The sequence below is a fragment of the Elaeis guineensis genome, chromosome 1 (genome assembly GCF_000442705.2).
Source record: "Elaeis guineensis isolate ETL-2024a chromosome 1, EG11, whole genome shotgun sequence".
Classification (NCBI taxonomy): Eukaryota; Viridiplantae; Streptophyta; class Magnoliopsida; order Arecales; family Arecaceae; genus Elaeis; species Elaeis guineensis.
In genome coordinates this window covers 16,525,399-16,549,014 of record NC_025993.2, presented here as the reverse complement: position 1 = coordinate 16,549,014, position 23,616 = coordinate 16,525,399, and the positions used below count along the sequence as shown (strand labels likewise).

Below are 23,616 nucleotides of genomic sequence, written 5' to 3'. Positions count from 1 at the left end.
TGCATTCCCAAAAGCATACTCACAGAAGTACTCTACACCCTCTTTGTATTCAGTAGAAATCGTCTCATCGATTACTCAATGGTCCATCCAACTACGATCCATGATGCACTACCTAAAGATTCTGCATATACAAATAAAAGGCAATTGCTAAATGATTATTTAAATATTTTGAATGGTTTATATAATTATTGTATCCTACTATCAACCAATAGGTATAGAAGGTTCTATCCTGTTCAAAAATTGTATTAAATCTATAGGTCAAGTACCGTAATCAAATGATATACAATAGGGATCGAAAAAATTTTTGGTAACATCTTCCCTTAGTTCTCCCCCACATAGCATAAGATGTGTGAGGCAAACTAAAGAAAAATACTATCCAAAATTTTTTTCAAACCCTCATCATACCGTTTGATTACTGTAATGACCTATAAAATTAATTATATTTTTTAAATTATCTATACTAGATAATTAATTGACCAATATACATAATTCTTTCTTCCATATAAAAATATATAAATGTACGGATGTCGTAGAATATATATATTAATCAAAAGATGGATCTATGATTATATGCAATGTAGTATTTTTAAAATTTTTAACTTAGTGGGGTACATAGCATCATTGCAAATGTGGATGGTCGGGATGCGCGGCCCGCGCATGCGGACTTAGGGCGTGCCAAATGACCAGGCCGTGCGAGCATTCCAGCAAAGCATCTAGGCAAATCCCATCCTAAAGGTTCCAAAATACCGAGCAGTATTACAAATAAGGTTGGAAACGGGTTGGACTGGGCCAAGCCACACCCCTCCTTAAGTTCGGTTCGAAAATTTTTTTAGACTTTGAACCAGGCCTAGGATCTAGAATCCAATCATCGAGCTGTTTTGGCCACCACCGAAGTAGATGAGCGGGCCAGAGCCGGTCCGACGGTAATTCGGGCTCAAATCCTTACCGTTGAAGGTAGTAGAGCTACTCTTGTCGGAGAGCTTTCTGAAGTGGTTCTACCTTTCGAGAATAATATTAATTTAAATAATATTATTAATTTTAATAATATTATTAATAATATTATTTAAATTTATAATATTATTAATTTAAATTAATCAGATAAATCTAATTTTGAATATTTAAAATTTAAAAAGGTGGGAATAGGGTGTGGCAACGATGATGGAGCCATCGCTATCACCATCACTAATACTCACCTGCGCAATCCGATGGCGGTGCAGGTCCGACAGCGTGGCGCTCCGATGGCTAGGCGCTCCTAAGAAGGGAGGTGGGGGCACGGGTCCAGCGATGCAGCGCTTTGACGGTGCGATGGGGGAACAAGGGGGAGGCAGGGGAAGAAGGGGGAGGCGGGGCACGGCCAATCCTGCAAGGGGAAGGATGATCCAGCGGGGCACGACAATGGGAAAGGAAGAGGGGAGGTCGGAAAGAAGAGGGGAAGCCGGACGGTGGGACGCCGGCTCTGGGAGGTGGGTGGCAATGCTGGGGAAGAAAGGAGGCTTGGGAAGCATCGATCCGATGTGGGGACTCCGGATTTGATGTGGGGATGGTGATGCAAGGCTGGGGGGAGGAGGTCGGGGGCTCCGATGGCATGGTGGGGGAGAAGGGCAATCGGAGAAAGAGAGCCAGCGAGGGAGAAAGGGGAGCGATAGGGGATTCTGTGAGCCTGTTGGGGATCCAGGGGAGTTTTTTAGGGCTTATTATTAGCGACAGCAGATTTGCATCATCAAAGCCATCTCTAATAAACTATTTTCTTATAGTATTATATATGATATTCTAATGATAAATTATCATATAATAAATTATAATATAATATAATATAAAAATAACATAATATATTATTATATTTATATTATATTTTATTATAATATATATTAATTTATTAGATTATATATAATGTAATATTATATTATTTTATGGGTAGAGGTATTTTAGGAATAAAATAAAATTTTAATTTTTTTGACTCACGGAAAAATGACTTATCCAATCCCAAGATGGATAAGACTTTCATCTTATTTTGTGGGTAAATCTTTTTATAGAAAAATAATTTAGCTAAAAAAGTATAAGAATATGATAAGTGGGTCAATTAGAAAGTTAATTTTTTTTTTAATAATATTTATCTATCAAAAATTGGACTCTAAAAAAAAATGGATGGCCGCCATTCCTACCGGACTCATTAGCATATGGCTGTTATTTTCTTAATTCTTTTTTTTTGAAATAATATTTCGAGGGTAAAGGGAAGAGGTTGAGGATGTGGCATTCGACCCTATAATTTGGAGAGTCCGACAACTCAATTAGTGTGTCCTCACCATAGCATTCGCCGTTGGATAATTTTATTAATTTACTTGGATGCATGGTATTAAAAAGAATAGCAAGGGCCTGTGTTCCATTCATAAACTCCATCTCTTTTGTCCAAGTCCCCTCCAAGGGGTACATAAGATATCATGGACCCAGCCCTTAGCGGAGCGACTTTGGTTTTATAATCAGGATCCTGTTTGTGGTACCACAAGAGGCTATGCAGTCCTTGATGACCACAGATGAACAACTATCAATCAAAGCGGCCCACAGATGCATACTTATATGCTAGAAGATGGCATGGTACATATTAAGATAATCGGATCTACTCCTCTCGATTCGAGATCGGTCTCTCATTCTATATCTATATAAGAAGAGTCAAGAGATCCTAAAAAGGAAAGTTCTCGAAGAGAACAAACTTCCACGATTCAGCTCTCAAGAGGTAAGGTTCTAACATCTTCACCAGTCATCCCATTTTTTTCTAAATTTGTAGGTCATGGTCGAACCAGAGTTATCATGACCGAAACAAAATCATTATATGGCTGATTGACATGTCGAACTGACACAATCGATTGCCATGGCTGATTGACATAGCCGATTGTCATGATCAATTGATACGACCGACGGTTATGATCGACTGACACGATCGACTGATACGGCCGATTGTCATGACCGACTGCCACGGCCGATTGACTCGGCTGACTGTCATAGTCGATTGACCATCATGACTAAAGCAGCATTTTTTTTTCTCTTAAAAATCTAATCAAACGAGAGTTGCATCTTCTGCCTTTCACTGACCAAATGGGCCCTAAAGGCCACATACAAGCTGTTTATCAGACACATGGTATGCAAAAAACTTGGACACTTAGGCACATGCTAGAAGAGAGCTCTTTAAAATAATAAGTCACTTCTCCCCAATGCATTAAAAAGTAGTAATATTAGTCCTAAACAAGCAACTCCACAATGAGTACAGATGACTCCAATGGAGCGAGTTTAGAACTTCCGCCTCCTCTGTGTTCCTCGCATCTCACTTCTACTCAAAGGTATCGGTATCCAATTCTTTTTTCACACTACGTATGACGCTCACTATTTGAGCTGTTGGTCCTCCAAACACACGCTATCCCCCCAAACTCCCTGAGGCCCGCCTTATCACATGGTGAAGCATCGCATGGCCGGGTCCCACAGCTTCCCATCATAGTTGAGTGAGCGAGCAGGATCTTCCATCCTATAAAACTTTGGCTTAATTATTTTAAAAATATTAATTTTTTTAAAAAAAAATTATTTTTATCCTGAACTTCGATTCGTTGTTATCAGATCCTCAAATTTTTATAATATTACAATTTCTTCATTCAGTACTATTTTCATCTAACGACTATGACAGAAATATCATGTACTATCATGTGATATAGTAGAAGATGTGGCATAGAATTATCTGACGTGAATCCTAAACTTCTTCTTCCCCATTTCTTCCTTCTAGCTATGGTTTTTATTTTTCATTTGATTATTTTTCTCCATCTTTTTGGAGTATGACCCATCTAAGAAGAAGAAGATGGGAGAACAAAGCATGGAGGATTAGAATTGGTTATTCTCATTTTCATCTTGACTTTTTTTAAAATTTAGATTCTTCAAATTTAGCTTTGTGAGTTTATAAGATTAGCTATAGATAAAATGAACTAATAATTCAAATCATTAAAAACCCAGAAATCTTATCAATCACATAATTTTCCAAGCAAATATAAATAATAAAAAGAAAAAGAGATAACTAAGATCTCCCTCAAAGTTCAAATTTTTCAACATTTAATAAAAGAGATGGTGATGAAAGCAGTCTTGGTGGTGGTTGTGCTCTTCATGGAGAAGGATTTAGAGATGGTGATGGTATATATAGACGGAAGTGCTGATAGTGGTATAAGAGGTGGAGTTTTAGAAAAGATAGCGATGAAGAAAAAGTGATGAAATTAGAAATAAAAATTCTAGCTAAAGAAAGAAATAGGAAAGAAGGTGTTTATAATTCCACATCGATTTTTATTATGAATCACATGATAGCAAGTGATATTTCCGTCACGATCGTCAGATGAAAGTAGCATTTAGGAGAGAAATTATAATATTATAAAAGTTTAAGGATCTGATTATAATGAATTAAAGTTTAAGATAAAAATAAAAATCTTTCAAAAAATCTAAGATTTTTAAAGTAATTAAGCTTAATTTTTTTATATTATATCAGTTGATGTCAATCGGGGGTCAATCTTATGGCTTGGGACTTGAGGTGGTCCAGGGATAGACATACGCTGGGAAGAGCTTAACTCCCCTTCAGTGTATAGTTATAGATACATAAATATAATATTTTTCCTTCTGTTCATATTATCTAGTTTCTGATGGATGCTAATACTATTATTGATGTAGTTCCTTATTTTGGAATAATAAATATGATTTTTTATTTAATATGATTTTTATTTTGAATGATAAATTGGATGGTCTATTATATGTCCCGAGTGATTATAGTCATTCATCAAACTCTCTACTCTATATCAGAGCTGATCATACTTATCAAAAGAATATTTATAAAATATCTTGTAATACATTATGTAGTCTTATAATAATTGGGTTTGAGATCAATAATAACCATTATTTTCATTGCATTATTTTTAACTAAATATGTTTCAAAGTTCAGTTTTTTTCATAAGTTCTCTCTTGAAAGAAATTGTATAGTTTGACAATTAATATTTATATGAAGAAATTGTATAGTTTCACTTCATAAAAATATTAATTATCATAATTTTATTATTATCTGTTATCATAATGGCTTATAAGAGTAATTTTAAATATTAAAATAATAAAACAATATCATTTATTGTAAATAATGATTTTTATTTGCTCTTATAGCTAATACAAGAAGAAGATAGGCTTAATGATTAATTACTAACAGATATTTGTGATGAGTATTATGTTAAATGTTTCCTGAATGATAAATAATATAAGTAATAGATAATGAAATATCTTATTATTATCAATATCAAATACCGATTATATAAGCATCTATTATACATATATGAGTGATATAAGTGATAATTGAGAATATCATTCAACTAAAACAGATAAGTATAATAATTATCTAAATCAATATTACTATACCAATTTAGATACTTGAAGGGAGTTTTTACTGGGTCATTATTAAAGTTCATTACCTAATACAAAATTTGACTATTAAAATTTTCTGTTTATTATAATTTATTACATTTCATTATACCCTATGAATCATGTGGGTTCGGTATTCTAATAGATTTATCTTTTGTGGTTTTTCTATTGTGTTGTATTATTTGATTTATATGCCTTTTGATATTTGAAACAAGAGCTTAGACTGCTAATTTTCAGAGTATGCATTCTTCTTGGAAAAAAGTGCTCGACAAAAAAACAATAATAATAAATAAATAAAAAGAAAGCCATATCCATATGGATGCCCATATTAATAATGTCATAGGGTTCCTGATTTTATTATAAACAGAACTTTTACAACGGATAGAAAAGAAAGATACACATTTAATAGTCATATATTATATTTATCTCTTCCTTAAATGATAAGTAAATATAAGTGATGGAAAATGAAGCATCCTATTACTATCAATATTAGGTATTAATGATACTTATAGAATTAATATGATTCATATTCGAAAATATTATCTAGCTAAAATATCTAAATATTATACTTATCTAAACTCATATTATTATATTGATTGAGATATTAAATGGAGGTTTCTACTTGGCCATTATTAGAATTTATTGCTCAAAAAATTTGATTATCAATGCTTTCTATTTATGATAATTTGCTACATCATTATATAACATTTCAAAAACACTTGGAACTATATATTGAACATCATGTTCCAGATTGGTATTAGTGATGCTGATATTAATAACAAGAGTTTCTGCTTAATCTATCACAGATATTTGACTATTGAAAATTTCTATTTATTATGATTTACTATATTATAATTTTGAGTTGCCAAAATAATTGAAAAAGAGAAAAAAATATATATCTGGCATATTGCCATTGTGTGCAGGTTATACAGTTGTTATCATAAGAACCCATAGAATATCATGTCGGTCCTATAACTAGAAAAGAAAACAAAAAAGAAAAGAAAATAAGTTGATGAGTACGTATTATCCGACCATATACCATGTACTGGGAGGCTTGCTGTACTCTTTGATGAGGGATTTCCTAGGAACCTATCCAGGTACCACCACACTACCGCCATCCATCGATGAAATGCCGGGTAGCATTTCCACCGTTTTGTTAAGTAAAAGGAGGTGCCTGGTGGTGATCGACCACAATAGAAACATGTGAAGCTACACAGATTAATACATAAACTGCTAATATTCTTGCACAACAGATGTAATCAGTGCAACAGTATACAAGTAAATCCTGCTGAGAATATACTTCCCAGCAACTCCAGTGGCCATTTGCCAGGAATTGGTGTCATTTAGATGAAATAAGAAATGGAGGGAGGGATAAAAACCTCAATGGAATCATGCTGCCAGACTTCTGTGATGAACTACTGAAAAACATATTTAAAAGACTTCTTCGAGATGAATTAGTGATGTAAAATCCACAAAATGAATTTCTACCAATCATCTGGAACACTGAAGCGACAACTCATTGATAGTCAGGCATCCTCTATCTCTTGGTCAAACAAGAATTGATGTTTCCTAACCAATTTATCATGTCCTACCCAATTCTAGTACATAGATATATAGATTTGATCAAATGACATAAAAAATATGCACAAAAACTATCCCCCTTGATGGCATGACCCAAATTTTGGCTTCAACAATTACTTCTTGAAGCTGCTTCAGTAAAATCCTGTTAGATCACTTCAATAATCCCCAAAACAGTGGGGAATCATTCATATTTTTTTAACTAGAACTCCATTTAGGGAGAATTGTTGCTATAAATAGGTTTTAGCCGATCAATGACTGCTTCCCTTCAGTTTGCAGTAGGCATATAAGCCAGAGCCAACAAAACCAAGACATTGGCCGATAATGTTGAGCTGGAGAATAGATAGCATGAATTGTTTAAAATCATCAGACAAAAAAAAAAAAAAAAAAATTGAATCAGCATCAACAAAATGAATCAGGAATTTGAACTTACCAGATCAAAAGGAAGTCCACCAAACACCAACCAGCCAAATCCAACGGTAAAGAAATCCTGTCGTATCAGGAAGATCAGATGATCTATTGGCAAAAAACTCACAACATGTAGGAAAACCAAAATATATATGGCGATTTAGTAGGAATTCAAACCTTTAGATTACCACACATGGTCTGTGTGACTGCAGAATTCAGGGATGTGTTTAAAAAGATGCTGTAATTCAAGAAAATGGCCATTATAGAGGAAAGGAGCATCACAGCCTGAAAAAAAATGAATGAACACAGTTAGTAGGGTCACTATTTAAATATTTTTGCAAAACATGTTTGTCTCCGTGTTACAACCGAATGGCTAAAGATGCACTGATATCAAGATCTACTTCATCTAATAGATGCATACAAATGATTCACCAGGATTTTTATCCGCAAAAAAGCACCCGACAAGTGTTTAAGAAAGCTTCCTTTGAGATAAACAAAGGACACCACAGTGCATACTGGTTGAAACCTTGTAATAATTCATCAGATGTATATACAAAAGAAATCACTTAAGATCAGATAGGTTAATGGAATGGTGAAGTTGAAGGAGTCCATCATCAATCTTTGAAAGGCAACTGCATTATTTGTGATCTCCATATATGGATATGGAAAGGTCATAGACTAACCATCTTCTAATTTGAACTGAAATTGCCAAAAGCAATTAGCAAATGCTTTTCAAAACTGAAAGCTTATCTTGTCATTCTAATCATCTACTTAGGACTACCAAAAGACATTGAAGGATCCAAGAGAAAGGAGGAATGAAAAAGAAAAATTGACAGAAAGAAAAGGGGATCCTAAAATGACCGTCCCTTGAGCTCAATAAGATAATCCTTTATCCTGTACAAGAAAATTTTAGAAATTAGTGGAAGGCGGGAAACATGGAACATGCATTTACGGTGTGAAGTTCTGGGTAGAAACCAGCACTTCCACAAAAACTAATAAACCTTCCAATTAAATATTAGAGAAGGGCTCTTGCAATATAATACAACAAAATCCTCAAGTCTTATGTTACCAACAATAATACCAACCGTTGCAAACATGCATGCATGAAGCAAAACCGAGGGGTACATCTCTCTTGTTTGGCTCAGCATTTTAAAGGGCAGTACAAACTTGAGCATGTGGATCAAATTTCAACATGAAAAACTTCAAAGAGTATACTTCTATTATGAACAAGTGGGCCACAGTTATCAAGATTGCAAAGCTGTTATTTCATTCTACCAGTTAAGTGATAGGGCAAGAGGATACAAAAGCTGTGATTGATAAGGTTGAAGTGGACTATTAATACCACTCCTCTGGAGATAATACTTGGAGAAGATGAGTACACCTTCAAAACTGGATTGAGGACCAATCCTCCAGCCATGGAGGATGTGCTCATGGTGGTGCTGAGGGCAGCAGACATGGAGGCAGTGTAGTGGCCATGGGGACATGGATCACGCCATACTTACTATAAATAAACTAATGAAAAGATTTTCCAAAACTTATAAATGTAGAAAAGAAACAAACAAATTTACATACACAGTTTCATTAATGCACGCATACATAGTCTGGGTTTATAAAAGAAACTTGAATCTACCAGAAATCCAGGAGAATACAGGTGAGGAAAATTCATTGTCAGCTCCAAATCCCCCCGACTGTATGTCCAGAGGAATAAAATCGGTCCACAGACCAATCCTGAAACTCAGTAACAGTAAAAAGGTAAGTTAGAATACAGTTAATTTGTAAGTTTACATATAATGATTGAACAGACAAGCAAGCCCTGAAAAACTAGGGGCAAGGCCATGAATTATTACCATTACACCACATGAGACCAAAGCTATTGAGACTGCTAGACTTTCCTGGAAAACAGAAGGTATAAAAAACACTGTGAACATAAAGCCACATTATTGGGAAATGGAGAGAATATAAGGATATAGATACTACCAACACTGTCTATAGCTGCGAGATAAATTGCAGTCATGATGTTGGCTATAAAAACAATGAAATAGCCATAGGCATCGAAGGAAAAGTCCCGAGCTCCAGCAACAAATGCACCGAAAACGATCAATGACACACTGATAAAATCCTTGGTTATGCCATTAAGAAATAAATCAGAAAGTGCAAAACATCTACTGAAAAACAAAACCATTTTTTGTCATGATATAGAGCATTCAGAAGCGACCACCTCAAAGAAGATTGTCCTACTTAGGTCTTCTATTTGGAGGAATAAATAATCAAAGAATGGAGAACTAAAAAATAATTCCATGTGTTCCACATAATCATGTATCAAATAATGTTATCCTGCAAGAACCCGTTTAAAGAGCAGTCTCTGACAGGCTCTTAGCCTAGAAGAGTTGAAGCATGCAAAACATGTATGAAGGAACATATAGTAAGTTAAACAGAATTTCATGCTAAGTAGCCTTGTGCAGCAATCACATAGACTCAGGGACAAGCATGTGATGGTTCTGGAGCCACAGAAGCACTATACTTTGAAAGTGCATGAACTCCAAGACGAATATATAGAAGATCACTTACCTGCCAACCACAGAAGATGAATACTTTTGCCTAGTTAACAGATACTCCACAATCATTGTAAACACCACAGTTGTACGTCTAAGGGTGGTGTACATTGGAACATTTACCCCACGCACAGACTCCATGGAAGCCAACTTTACCAAAACAGGCATGCCAGACATTATTTACAATTCAGGGAATGTTTGATTAAAACATCAGAGGAAATTGACATGCACTCATTTTCACATTGCAGTACAAAGTGCATACCATGTAAAGCAAATACGCTGATGAAAGTGGAAGGGTATGCAATAAAGTCTCAAGTGGTACAAGGTTTGCTGCATCAGATGCAGTCCGTGGCTCCCCAGCTGTAAATGAAATAATCTTCCAGCATTTCATTGCATAAAGAATGCATGTTGAAACTATCAGCTGCAAAAGGAAAGTAAAAAATATTAAAACTAAAAAAAGAGAGGAGGAAAATAAATGATATCTATGATAGTCACAGGCAGCATCAAGTATTTATTTGATTTATAAATTTTAAGGATCCACAATTTTTAGTATGATTAACCATTATTTATATCCATCTCTTAAACATTACTAGATCATATTTCAAATTCCTAACCGATTCACATCAAGTCAGTATTATTAAATGAATCACATATGTTTTCATCAATGGCCATATCCTACTCAATTAAGCTATCAAAACAAAGCATATTTACACCTTTCTTTATAATTTTCCATCAACATTAAGGTTTTTTCTGTAGAAAGTGCTGTACCTATCTATATATGGTAGACCAGCATATATGTCGGATAGAGACCACATGACAGGCTACATAGTACGCATCTTAGCAACTATCGGTAATCAACTACTTCAAAGACTTGTTGTGTGAGACTTGTTTATTGCTAGATTCACCACCGAGAACTTGAGCATTGTTGTCACACTAATAACCATGTAAAAGTCCAAAGCCCCGAAATATAACTCCTAAAAAGAGCATTAAATTTCCCCTAAAATTCATATCTTAAACTCAAGCTATAGGAAAGCCTTTTTCTTTTTTTTTTGGGGGGGGGGGGGCGCGCAGGGTGGGGGGGGGGATGAGACAGAGCACTCATATATTTCAAGTATGAATACAACCAAAAAGATCAAAAAGAAGAATATCCCGAAATGCCTCGGTACATCAACCATCTTGGTCCATGTAACTCCTCTGGCGTGCTCTACTACAAAAGAGGCCATCTAGTCCGCCATGCTATTGGCCTCATGGTAGATGTGCCTGATGTCGATCGAGAAGCAGCCTTGAACTAGGCGCCAAATGTCGCTGAGTGGATGAACAACTACGTCTCTCGGTTGCTCCCGTAACCAACTGATGACCATGGCCAAATCCCCCTTCACTACCAATCTCTCCACTTGCAACCACAGCCTCGCAAAGGATATACCAGCCCAAACGACTGACAGCTCCATCATCGAGATAGTGCTGTTGAGAAGGTGACTCCCGCTGGTTGCCACAAATCTGGAATCAGGATTGTAAATCACAAAACCTGCACTATCCCTAGGACCTCTCACATTGCCATCGAAGTTGACTTTCAGAAAACTCGAGGGTGGGGACTCCCAAGTAATGAACACCACATAGGTCGCCGCTTGAGCAGCCAGAGAGTCCCAACTATCCCAAATGACCAAGGCTGAACGAGTCAATGACAAATGCATAACCTCCCTAGCTTGCACCATCGTCCTCTCCAAGATAAATCTCACTAGCTACCAAGATGCCTCAAAGATTCCCATATTCCTAGCTAACCAAATATGATCAGCAACATGAGCCATCGTGATCCCCATTCCCCTTAGAGGAGTCAGACTCCAAGCTCTATCACAACCCCTCCAGGAAGATCTGAGCTGGCTCCATAAAGGAGATGGCCACCAGGAAGAGCCCCACCAAACTCCATACATGCCGAGATTTGGGCAAAGAAACAAGACATAGTCCATCGCCTCCTCATCCCTATAATAGCTCAAGCAAGTTAGAGGGAGGTCCATACCCCTAGCTCGCAGCACAGTCTTAGTCGAAAGTCGACACCAGGCCATCTTCCAAAGGAAGAGATGCACCCTTGGATGGACATGAAGCCTCCATATCCATACCCCATCTATCCTCCTGACCGCCTCCCCCCTGAACTCCTCATAGAGGTCTCTTATCACCATCCTTTATGTGCAAGCAAAACTCCAGACTCTTACATCCGTTTCATCGAAAATATGAATAGCAATAGCCAGCACCCTCCCCACTAGAGCCGATCAAAGGAGTTGGGAGACCACATCAACACACCATCCTCCTCCCCCTGGCTGGAGTAGAACTGCAACCCCCATCGAATCTGCAGTCTCTATGCGGACATAGGTCGGCCAGCAGTCCACCAACAAGTCAGCAATCCACTGAAGTTGATGTCTTGCTTGTCCCCCACAGTCCACCTAACACAATCTAGGACCACCTGGGCTCGCGAGCAAATTTTATTTCACATAAAAGAGCTCCTTCGACCAGCTCGGGTATCAGCACTAGCAGTCCAAGAGCCGTACCTGCTTCTTATCATCTCACTCCAAATGCAATCCGACTGAAACAAGAATCGAACAGCATGCCGAGCAATCAGGAACTCATGCCTTGCCATAAGGGATTAAATGTCCAATGCCCCCTCTCTGATCGACCGACAAACCACATCTCAAGCTAGGAGACCACCACCGCCCTGGTGAGATCCCACAAGAAGCACCTAAAATGCTGCTCAATTTTCACGATCACATTTTCGGAAGGATGTTGTTGGACATCATATAGACCAGGACCGAGCTAAGCACTAATTTAACTAGAGTGACTCTGCCATCATGGATAAACATCTGGTCTACCAACCCTCCAATTGCCCTTGGATCAACTCCATCCTAGAACACTCAACTCTCTGAAGTCTATCCTATGATGGGTACTCTCAGGTAGTGACGGACTCTTATCTACTCCGCTATCCCCAGTCACTCCTTGATAGCCTACCTCAGCTCGCTCTTGATCTTCGGACTGAAGGGCCAATTTAAGCAGAATCATCTTTTGCCCAGTAGCACCTAATCTTCCTGAAAGAGTCAACATTCTGGATAAATGCCTGACCCACCAGAAGGCAATCATTTGCAAATAAAAGATACGAGATCGGCCTAACTCCTAAGGCAGGCACATAAGGGTCCCAGGCTTACTCCAAGATGGCTGCTTGCAAAGTCGTGGACAGAGTGAAGAGATATGGAGATAGAAGACAACCTTGGCGTAGGCCCACTATAGATTGGAAGTAGTATGTTGGAGTGCTAGTGACCAATAAAGCCAAAAAAGGTGACCCCACATAGCCCATGATCCACCTGATCTAGCATCAATGGAAGCCAAAGCTCTCCAGAATATAACCAAAGAACTGCCAACCCATCCAGTCATATGCCCTCTCCATATCGAGCTTGATGACCATGAGACATCGTCGGGTTAGTGCTCTTTGCAGATCATGCCAAAACTCTTGCACAATCATCACATTGTCAAAGATACTGCGACCTCGAGAAAAGTCCCCTGCTCAGCACTGATCAACCGAGAAAAGATTGGCTTCATTCTCCCAGCCATAATCTTCGCATAAATCTGGTATAGTGTGGTGCATAGGCTAACAGATCTGAAGTGATTCGGCTCCGAGGCATCCTGCCTCTTAGGGATGAGAACAATAAAGATGCGCTTCCATCCCTCCAACATCAACCCCACTATGAAGAAGAGCTGGATAGCCTCAACAACCTCCTCCTGAAAGATCGCCCAATATCGCCTAAAGAAGAAAGGTAGAACTCCATCCAGATCGGAAGCCTTATCCTCTACCATGGAGTACAAGATCCTCTGAATCTCCTCCACGAAAATCGGACCTGTCAAGACATGATTCTCCTGGACCGAGATCCAGTCAGTCAGAAGAGGAATGGTATAGAACTCACCTTCACCCAGCCTGTCAGTCCATCTCCGTTGGAAGAAGTGGAGTATCTCCTGTCTGATCTCCTCCTCACCCTCCATCCAAGTCCTTGTCGTGTCTTGCAGTATGCTAATCCAGTTCTTCTTTCTCCTGATGACTGTCGACAAGTGAAAGAATCTAATTTTTCTATCTCCCTCTCTAACCACTAAATCTTCGACTTCTACCTCCACAAAAGTCTCCTGCTATCATAGCAATGAGTGATGCATGGCCAACTTGCTCCGGAGCACCGCTAGATCCTCCTCAGCAAGTCCTCCCTCCTAGTCCTCTCTTCGCTAGAGCTCCATAATGGCAGCATCCGTGTCCTCCAACCTCCTGAAGATATCACCAACCTCCACTCGATTCTATCTTTAGAGCCTGCATCTCATCAGCTCGAGTCTACAAGTGACCCGGTACATTGCATTGCCCCAGACAGGCATCCTCCAAACCTTTCTCACAATGCCTTGGGAGTGTAGGTAGGAGAGCCAAAATTTATCGAACCAGAAAGATCTCCGATAGGAGAGACCGATATCCATGCAAATGAGCATCAGACTGTAATCTGATGTAATTCTCGAGAGATGGCACATCTGATAGCTCAGAAACATCTGGATCCAACTTGCCATGGAGAGAGTTTTTTTTTCAAATGACTAAATTTGGACCTTAAAAGATATTGATTCTTTGATTTGTTACTTGGACACTCCAGATAGAGGATCATGGATTTGGAACAATATGTAATTTCATGTATTGCATGATTCAGGCCATTGATTACATTAAGAGGGTAATGACAAGTGTATGAAATGCTATAAGGAGAGAATATGGAGTTCTCAAAAGGAAATAGAATTTAACCAAATGTTAGATCAACACTCCACATATCATTATAGATGTGACAAATGTTAATATTCAGGAAATGCCACTACTTAGATGATGTACATGATAAAGAGTTGGTTGATAAGATTGGTAGAGAGGTGAAAACATAATTGGAGTTGTATAAAGAATAATGAAATGATGAAGGTTCAAAGATTGGTTACAAGTGTACGAAATACATATTAGCTGGTACCTTGAAGTAAATAAATGGTAGAGTTACAAATCTAGTTAGAATTGAGGAATTAGAATTTTCAAAACAAATATTTTCAACTAACTTTATTCTACTTTACATAAGGTTGTAGAGGAAAATAACTCAAATAGAAAAAAGCCAGTTAAAGAAAAGCAAATGCATCTTTAAATTTTTTATTTGATAGTTGTACAACAAAGGACTGAAAAGATATGCGAAAGGGAAAGATACACAACAAAAGGGCCAAGAAGATGAATGTATTTGAGATGTGATTGTTGAGTTGAATGGGCGATAAATCTACGAGGGCTAGAATCAAACATGACCACCCAACTAGAGATAGGAGAGTGGAGAAAGTGGGGGAATAGCAGTGACTGATCAGTTTCAGCAGGGACTGAACCAAAATTGACCCCTAGTTTCAGGTTTCAATCAGTTTTAACTAAAATTGATTGGTTTCAATCTAGTTTGCATGGTTCAGCCAGTTTTAGCTGAAACTGACTGAAACTATCTATAAATGCTTCTTTTAAGAGTATTATTTTGGTATTTCGGTGTTTATGATTATATTGAGGTCATTTCTTTATTCATTTAAGTGTATATTCTAATGGATTATTAATTTTTGATGACTTTTTCCTTTCTTTTTCTTGAGTTAGAAAACAGGGTAGGTAATGAATATAACCTTAATGTGCTCCAAAAAGAGATCCTTATTACAACATATTACAAAGATTTTTGAACAACAAAATACAAGACATTTCAAAGATATAATGACTGTTTAGTGAAATGCATAATAATCTTCCACTACATGCAAATGATTAAATTGCCACCAACTGTCAAAAAATATACAAACTCGTTGTATTTGTGACTTGTAATAGAAAACAAGGAAAGATTTGAATGCACTTTGTACTAGGAGGCTTTAACATTGGTCGATATAATGAACTTTCTAGCATTTGAAGTTCAAGAAGGAAATGTCATCTTCTATAGTTCAGTGTGGTAGAAATGAGAATGTTAAGATGGATATGTGGTACTAGGAAGGATAAATTAAGCAATGGATATATTAAAGAAGTTGTAGGAGTTATACGAATTAAAGACAGTAATGGAAAATCGATTGAGATGGTATGGACATGTATAATATAGATCTGAGGAGGCTCATGTGAAGAGAGGTAACTTAGTTTGTATAGAAGGCTATGAGAAAAGAAGAGGAATACCTAAATTAATATATATGGAGATTGTGAGGAAGGATATGGAGAAACTTGGAATAATATTAGAGGCGGCCCTAGATAAGAATACTTGACAAATGAGGATCTTTAAAAACTGATCCCAAATAGTTGGGAAAAGGCTAGATGATTATGATATATAGTATGTTCGCAAAAAAAACTATACATACATACATACATACATACATACATATATATGTATATGTATATATATATATATATATATACATATACATATATATGTATATGTATATATATATATATATGTATGTATGTATGTATGTATGTATGTATAGTTTTTTTTGCGAACATACTATATATATATACACATCCATATATATACGTATGTATACAGACATACAGACATACATACATATATATATATATATATATATATATATATATAGAGAGAGAGAGAGAGAGAGATAGAGAGAGAGAGAGACTTGTAAGTAGTATTAATGTTAGCCTGATATTGTTGAAACTGCACAAATAAAGAATCTATATAGTGCAAGATACTAAAACATGACATCTGATAACTTTTCTTGGCTTCTTTTATTTTTCTTCTATCTATAATTTTTATACATTTTACCTTTTTTTTGGATCAAAACACCAAAACTTGTAATTAAACTTCCGAAACTACCAAATCGCAACTCTACAAACCTGGCTGAAATCAAAACTGAATTTTCAAACCTTGCTTGAAACCAGTTATCATGGTTTGCACATCACCAGCATAAGCCCAAATTGATTTTAATTAAGAAAGGGTCTTAAATTTCAGCAACAAGCTATCTTCCCATTTCAAAGGGCTTTGTTATCCATTATTACCCATTAATATAAAATGACAACTTATGTTTTTAAATATATGGGATTGCTTATATTATTTTTCTATCACAAGTTCTATGCATGACTCTATGTCTACATGTAAAACTATAGATGTTGCAACTAGCATAACGTAGATATGAAATCATGGGCTATACACACACAAACATACACACACAAACATAGAGAGAAGAGTTTGCTCCACTTACATGGATTTTGCTCTCCTCGAGAGGAGAGAGCCTCTCAACTTCAAATCCAGTAATAGGGCACCCAAACCAAAGATCCACATCATTGATCATGATATCATGATTAAAATGCCTAAAAGCCAAAAATCACATGTTTCAGTGGTCTCTCATCCATGCACTATGCAAATGCAAAAATCAAGGTTTTCATTATGCCAGTATGCTAAAATATATGATAAAATATTTTAATTGAGAATCCAACTTATCAATCATGAACTATCTATATTAAAACATGTATAGATTGAAATGTAATTAATTTTAATGGCTAGTCCAAAGCACAACATGGTTACCACAAAAGCATGTGATTTCTTGTTTCTAGATATTTTTAGTGGTATAGATCATGATCAATGATATGGATCTTCGATTTGAGTGCCGTGTTATTGACTTTTGAGTCGAGATAAGTACATATCCTCTATCCTCGAGAGGAGAATAGTCCAACATATACATCATATAATATGAATATTCATTAGAAATTTTTTAAATGTATCACTCAATGAAATTAGGCAGTGAAGAAAAAAATAACGATACCTGAAAGAGCGTTATAACATTAGCACAAGGAAAATTATATGAAGATAGAGCCGCTTTATTGAACATCACAAGAAGTACTGCATATAAAGATCCACAGGGGCGGTCAGATTTTCGTTATGGTAATATGATACAAAAGGAAGAAAAAAAGAAAAAAATTTACATCATAGTTTAGTTACCATTTCCATGTCCATGATCTGAGAATGGTGCAATGTTCATGACTGAGCAGTATATGGGTCAGAGGTATTTTAATCAGTTGATTACTCCTTTGCTAGTAAATTTACATCAAAAGAAGAGGCATGCTAATGGCTTATTCATCATAACATCCTCTTCATTTTCCTATCTTTTGGCTCACCTGTTCTTTCCCTTCCTTTCTCCATCTCTTTGTTTCTAGTTCTACCTATCTTCACTTCTTTTCTCAGCCTACTATGTTTTACATCTTCAAGAGATCGTATTCAGTTATTTTGCATGTGAAGGCACTTATTCTCAGAAGTGAAAATTGCTCCTATAAGGCAAAAGATATGGTATTTGAATCATTTTCCTTCTGTGAAGCATTAGAAAAAACAATACAAGGTCTGTGTCCTTCCTAAAATTCTCATTCCATTTAGTTAATGTGCTGTGAACCAACCAATTATCTTCAAGCCTCCCATTGAATGTCTCTCTTATTGATAACTATTAACCACAGATCAAAAGGCCCGGATCAGCACAGGATAAACTGCTGGTGAGCACAGTCAGCAAGCACCTGCCAGTGCCTTATCAGCAAAAACAATCACATGGCACCACTTATGTGCTATCATTAGGCATGTCATAGCGCCAATGCGCACCATGCAGCAAGATTCAGCATGCTATGTACATGCCAATTCTATACCAGCATGATGCCAGCAAACAATATTTTAATCTTTGGGTCCTATGAATAGATAACACATATAACCAAGGCTTTTGGCCAATTTGTGACCTTTGTATTGCTAGAAAACAGGGAGGCAGTCAAATTTCCATGACATATGAAAATTATTATGCTGTTGAAAGCAGTCTAACTATTTTGAAATTCTATTACCAACCTACAAAAGAAAGATGAGGAATAAGTGCAAGGGACTGATATTCTGGTGGCAAAAACTGAATTATGTTTTTGTCTAAAGGGAAAAAAGCATGCTAAATTCCTTTTCTTCGTTCTTGTCATCTATGCTCTAACTAGGTTTCTTAAAAATCATCTTTCCGTGAAATATATGGATGTTTTCCACAGGTTCAAAGGTACTAAATAATTGGTAATGTCTACCTGGTAAATATTAGTTGGTTTCCTTCTGTTAGAATCACAAAAATGATGCAAAAGATTACTAAAGTATGATCTTCAAACTTCCAGGAACTTTTGCACTAGTTTGCAGTTACTATTTATACCAAACCCTTGTTCTTTCCTGAAAGTACAAGCAAAGTTTAGTTTACTTTTTTACTTCTTCTTCCCCCCAACTGGGGGGTGACATCTGTAGATTATGGAATCACCGGATTTGTAAGTTTTTGTCAGTCATGAGTTTGATTGTCCATTGTGCATTGGCATTTCTAGCATAGCATTTGCTATGTTTTTGCTACCAAGGATGAAAGAGGTCACCCTAGCTATATAAATTGCTTCAATCTTCCAAATAGTCAATAAACAAATACTAGAAAATATGACACTTATATTTGAGTGTATACATTGCATAAATAGTAGTCATGCAAGAATGGTCCAGTCTTGCATACAAAAGTCAACATCATAAGTCAACAATAAAACACAAGAGAAGGATAGTGCACCTAGTTTCTTCTCTCATGTGTAATCTCATATTCTCAAGTCCAACCAAACTTCCATTATGAAGAATCATTATTCAGTAGGACATTTTAATCATGTTTCCTATGGAAATTCTAACGTCTCTGCACCACATCATATGAACAACCAACTCAATTTGCTAAACAAACTTCCTGTCATCAATCCAACAGTCTGTAAATCTTAATCAAAACCCCAAGCATTTGCATAATTTTTTGGTTAAAATAGCTAGTGATTCTATAAACATGGCACTGGCAATCCAAGTAGTTGGAATAAGGGATGTTAAAAATTGTACACTTAATCAACTGAACTTAGCAGAAGAGGACAGCACAAAAAAGACCCTCATCTTGGACATGCATCTATGTGGTTTTCATGTCATTGTTTAACAGATTCATATTACTTTTGGCTTCAAATCAGCCATTTATCTGCGAAGGTTATTTCTTAAACAGAGCTTTATAAGATAGTCTAACAGCAAATGTTTAACTCTCCCACAGTCAGTCTCCAATGCTTCACAAGTACTAGCATTGATACACGTGCAATTTCATTAGCTCATGGACAGCATCAAATACTCTCTTGAACTCTCTGACTCATCTAAATATAAGGTAAAAGAGACCAAAAGAAAGCAACATCATTCTACACTCGGTTGATATAGTAGATCACAAACTAAAGATCACATCCCAGAGAACAGATGTTATCAGTTGTTGAGACTTCAAATGGAAAAACACAAGACATGAAGAAGAAAAGGTAATCCCCTTTTTTTAGGCAAATCATGACAAGAATTCTGCTGAAGCCTGAAATCATGTCCCAAAGCTGCGTGAATGGTTTACACAATATTCCTATTAAAACCATTATCCTTTAGAAAATAATGGCTAGGGCAATCCAAGTATTTTATCCTAAACCAACTCATAAGAAATGAATCACTAGGAATTACCATAAGAGCTTGCAAGGTAAAGATCACATCACAAGGAAGCTAAATTTACCGGCTGCTGAGAATTTAAATAATATGCTGGCTATGCGCATTAAAAAAGGGAATCTTTAACGTCTTGGTTGGGAGTGAAGAATAGGAGAGAAGATAAAAGAATGGGCGAGAAAGTTAATACTTTCTCTTGGTTGGGAGCTTTTTTATAAAAGAAAAGGAAAGAAAAGGAGAGAAACAGAGGGAATAAAAATCTCCTCAAATCTACAATTTTTTTCTCCTCCAAATCGAGCGGACTTGGAGAGAAAAAATTTGAGAATTAATGAATCTTTGATAATTTCTGTCTTACCCCTTTAATAATGAAGAACAAAATTGATATTATGTTTCAATCCTAAGGCTTATTTCAAGCCTCCCACTCGATTGAGACTCAGGTGGATGGGAAAAATGAACGAAAACAAAAGGAAAGATGAAAAAAATTAAAAGATAAGATCTTTTCTTGGTTTCTTTCTTAGGTTTATTGGTTCCTTTCAAGGGTATAATAGTAAAAGAAGATTGTAACATTTTCTTTCTTTTCCTTTCTACTTTGCTTCCAACCAAGAAGGGAAGAATTTTTTTTTTTTTTCTTCCTGTAAACTCCCAACCAAGAGGAAAGAAAGACACTTTCTTTCTTTTCTTTTCTTTTCTCTCCTTCCTAATATTTTCTTTTGTTTTCTTTTCTTCCCAAACTCCCAACCAAGGCGTAAAGCAAGTTCCAGGTAAAGCTAATTGATTCAGTCTCCTCTTTCTTTCTATTTCCGCATTTCAGAAATTGATACTGTAGGGCCATTATAGAATCAAGAAAACTCAACCTTTCCGATCTCACACATTCGGATCATACGTCGACTAATTAAAAGTACAAACTTAAGAGATCAAAAGATAAAATAACAAGAAATGCGAAGAAAACATCAAAATAGACAGGATTTGACTTGAGAGAGGGGGTGAAGAGGAGACCGGCACAGGCCATGTAGGAGAGGGCGGCGTAGGCGCCTCGCTTGGACATGGCAGAGCCCTTGAAGATGCCGTCTCCACCACCGCCGCGCCGACGATCGGACACCGGCAGCAGCACACTCTTCGGCGCCATCCGATCGCCTGTCTCCCCGGCCGCGCCAAAGAAGAAGAAAAGTTCCGACTTCGCTTCGAAATTTTCAGCCAATAAGAAAACCACCAGGACCCGGTTGTGTGGGGCTCGAATCCTCTGTATTATTCGGCGTTCGAATCTTGCGTTCGATTCAAAGGAGTCGGCTACTTGGCTTCTTCGCCCAAGAATATTAGATGGAGCGAGAGGAAGAGGAGAAGGGGGTGGTCGGCGTTCGATTCAAAGGAGTCGGCTTCTTGGCGTCCTCCCTTAGACGGAGAGAAAGGAAGAGGGGAGGCGGAGGTCGGGGATCGCTGGATTCTATGTCTTTGCCCGCGACCGTGGGATCAAATCAGGTCAGGTCTCCAAACATGCCATACTAGCATGCAACCCGCGCTACCCGGCGGTCGTCAAGAGAAATCAAAAAGTTAAAATATTTCATCAATATATAAATTTTTTATATGACATAATATATAATTTTTTATTAATTAATGAATCTATATTCATTTTTTTTTTTTTGGTATAAACTAATCTTATGACATCTTCGTTTAAACTAAAAATATGAATATAAAAAAAATTATAAAATATTATTAAATTAAAAAAAATTAATAAAAAATAATTAAAAAAATAAGTGATAATATTTGAAACTAAATTACCTCCGATATGATCTTTTTATTCCTATTCCATCATTTTGAATTCATGTTATAAACAAGATCCAAAGACATTCGTTTCGAATCGAAGCTAGAATAAAACTTCTGAGTATGAAATTTTTGAGTACAAGATATATAAAAATTTTTATTATAGAATATAAATATATAAACAATATAAATATATCAGTGCCATAAAAAAGAATTCAATAAAGATCAAAAGAAAATAAAATAGTTTTAATAATTTTTATTAATATAAATATGAAATGCAAAATTATTCTACTTTAATTTTTTCAATGTCAGTCCAACTCTGAATCGGCCGCTGGTTAAACCAACAATATACCTAAACTGGATTCAAAAAAATAAACGAACTCCATATTTTAATGCAAACTTAGTTATTGATTTGTTGAGCCTATTCTATAGGATAACAGTTATTGCGGTCAATCTTCTGTCGCCTATCATCGGTGAAAAGCACTTGCAAAATAAAATTCTCATAGACCAAAATTGTGTCTGGCAGGGACCCTCCGGTGCTTAAGTCAGCAGAGAGTAGTGAACAGCAGATAAGAGTATTTCAAATGACAGAATCTCAGCCCAAAATTATCTTACTCATGCTGTTGATTTACCTTCTTTTTTATAGATGATTCTGATGTAACTGTCGAGCACGTGGTCTCACTTTTTATGATGCTAAATTATCGAGCTATAATCATGGAGTTAATGGGTCGTTTATACCCACTAATAATCGTGACACATAGTCGATAATCGTTTATAACGGTTAGATATGTTGAGAAGATAAGCCGACTATATGTCGGTAATAATAGTAAGTCAGTAGTCCTGAAGATTCGAATGAGCATCGATCATTAACTCTGATATGTCAATGGTCTTCGGTCAGAGATTAATCAAGTTATCGTGGTTGTCCGTTGTTGGTTGATAATAGCCGACTGTCGGTCGGTTAGCTGATTGTTAGTCGGAGTATTATGTTTATCAGGTCGATGTAGAGTCGGAGTTGGGGGTCGGTTGAATGGTCCCAACAGTTGCCCCCCACTCTCAAGTCTAAGGTGGTCCGATGTGTACATCATCACGTGGTTTCATATTGGATGAAGAGAGTTATCACGTGTCATCTCGAGCCCCGACTCGACTGCTGATGTTAATGACTTTTTAGAGTACAAAAGATTTTTGACTATTTTGTTGTTTTGATAGCTGTGAAATTATTATTGAGCCGTCATTTCAGAAAGATAATTCGGTACCAGACGATTTAATTCTGACTAGTAGATTTTGGTCATATGTCAAAATATCATTAGTCCCATGCTATTCACTCAAATAACGGTGAGATGGCATGATCGAGAGCAAGTATATCGAACCGTCCAACCAATGGTCGGTCTAGATATTGCCATGTGTCG

General features: G+C 36.6%; 1 protein-coding gene across 4 annotated transcripts; it reads right to left on the bottom strand.

Annotated features, from left to right (window-relative positions):
* Positions 1 to 6,851: 6,851 nt before the first annotated feature.
* LOC105037983 (UDP-N-acetylglucosamine transporter UGNT1) lies at positions 6,852 to 21,975 on the bottom strand. Of its 4 annotated transcripts, XM_010913633.4 has the most exons (11): positions 21,449 to 21,533; positions 17,757 to 17,833; positions 17,196 to 17,304; positions 10,222 to 10,380; positions 9,976 to 10,109; positions 9,385 to 9,515; positions 9,255 to 9,299; positions 9,038 to 9,135; positions 7,585 to 7,692; positions 7,433 to 7,489; positions 6,852 to 7,331 (listed from the first exon to the last, which is right to left on the bottom strand). In XM_010913633.4, exons 3-11 carry the CDS (start codon positions 17,283 to 17,285, stop codon positions 7,251 to 7,253), a joined length of 903 nt encoding a protein of 300 aa, XP_010911935.1. In that variant the 5' UTR covers positions 17,286 to 17,304; positions 17,757 to 17,833; positions 21,449 to 21,533; the 3' UTR covers positions 6,852 to 7,250. The 4 variants fall into 4 exon arrangements, with proteins under 4 accessions (XP_010911935.1, XP_010911934.1, XP_010911936.1 ...); XM_010913632.4 differs by lacking the exon at positions 17,196 to 17,304 and having other exon boundaries at positions 21,449 to 21,975; XM_010913634.4 differs by lacking the exon at positions 17,757 to 17,833 and having other exon boundaries at positions 21,449 to 21,581.
* Positions 21,976 to 23,616: the final 1,641 nt, after the last annotated feature.

What these genes read in the sequence shown, in the direction of transcription:
- LOC105037983 (XM_010913632.4), bottom strand. Translation starts at nt 21,578, where the DNA reads ATGGCGCCGAAGAGTGTGCTGCTGCCGGTGTCCGATCGTCGGCGCGGC. An exon ending in CTCCTACATGGCCTGTGCCG is followed by an intron (nt 17,834 to 21,448) that starts GTCTCCTCTTCA and finishes CTTTATATGCAG; the next exon opens with TACTTCTTGTGATGTTCAAT. An exon ending in TGGTCTCATGTGGTGTAATG is followed by an intron (nt 9,136 to 9,254) that starts GTAATAATTCAT and finishes ACTGAGTTTCAG; the next exon opens with GATTGGTCTGTGGACCGATT.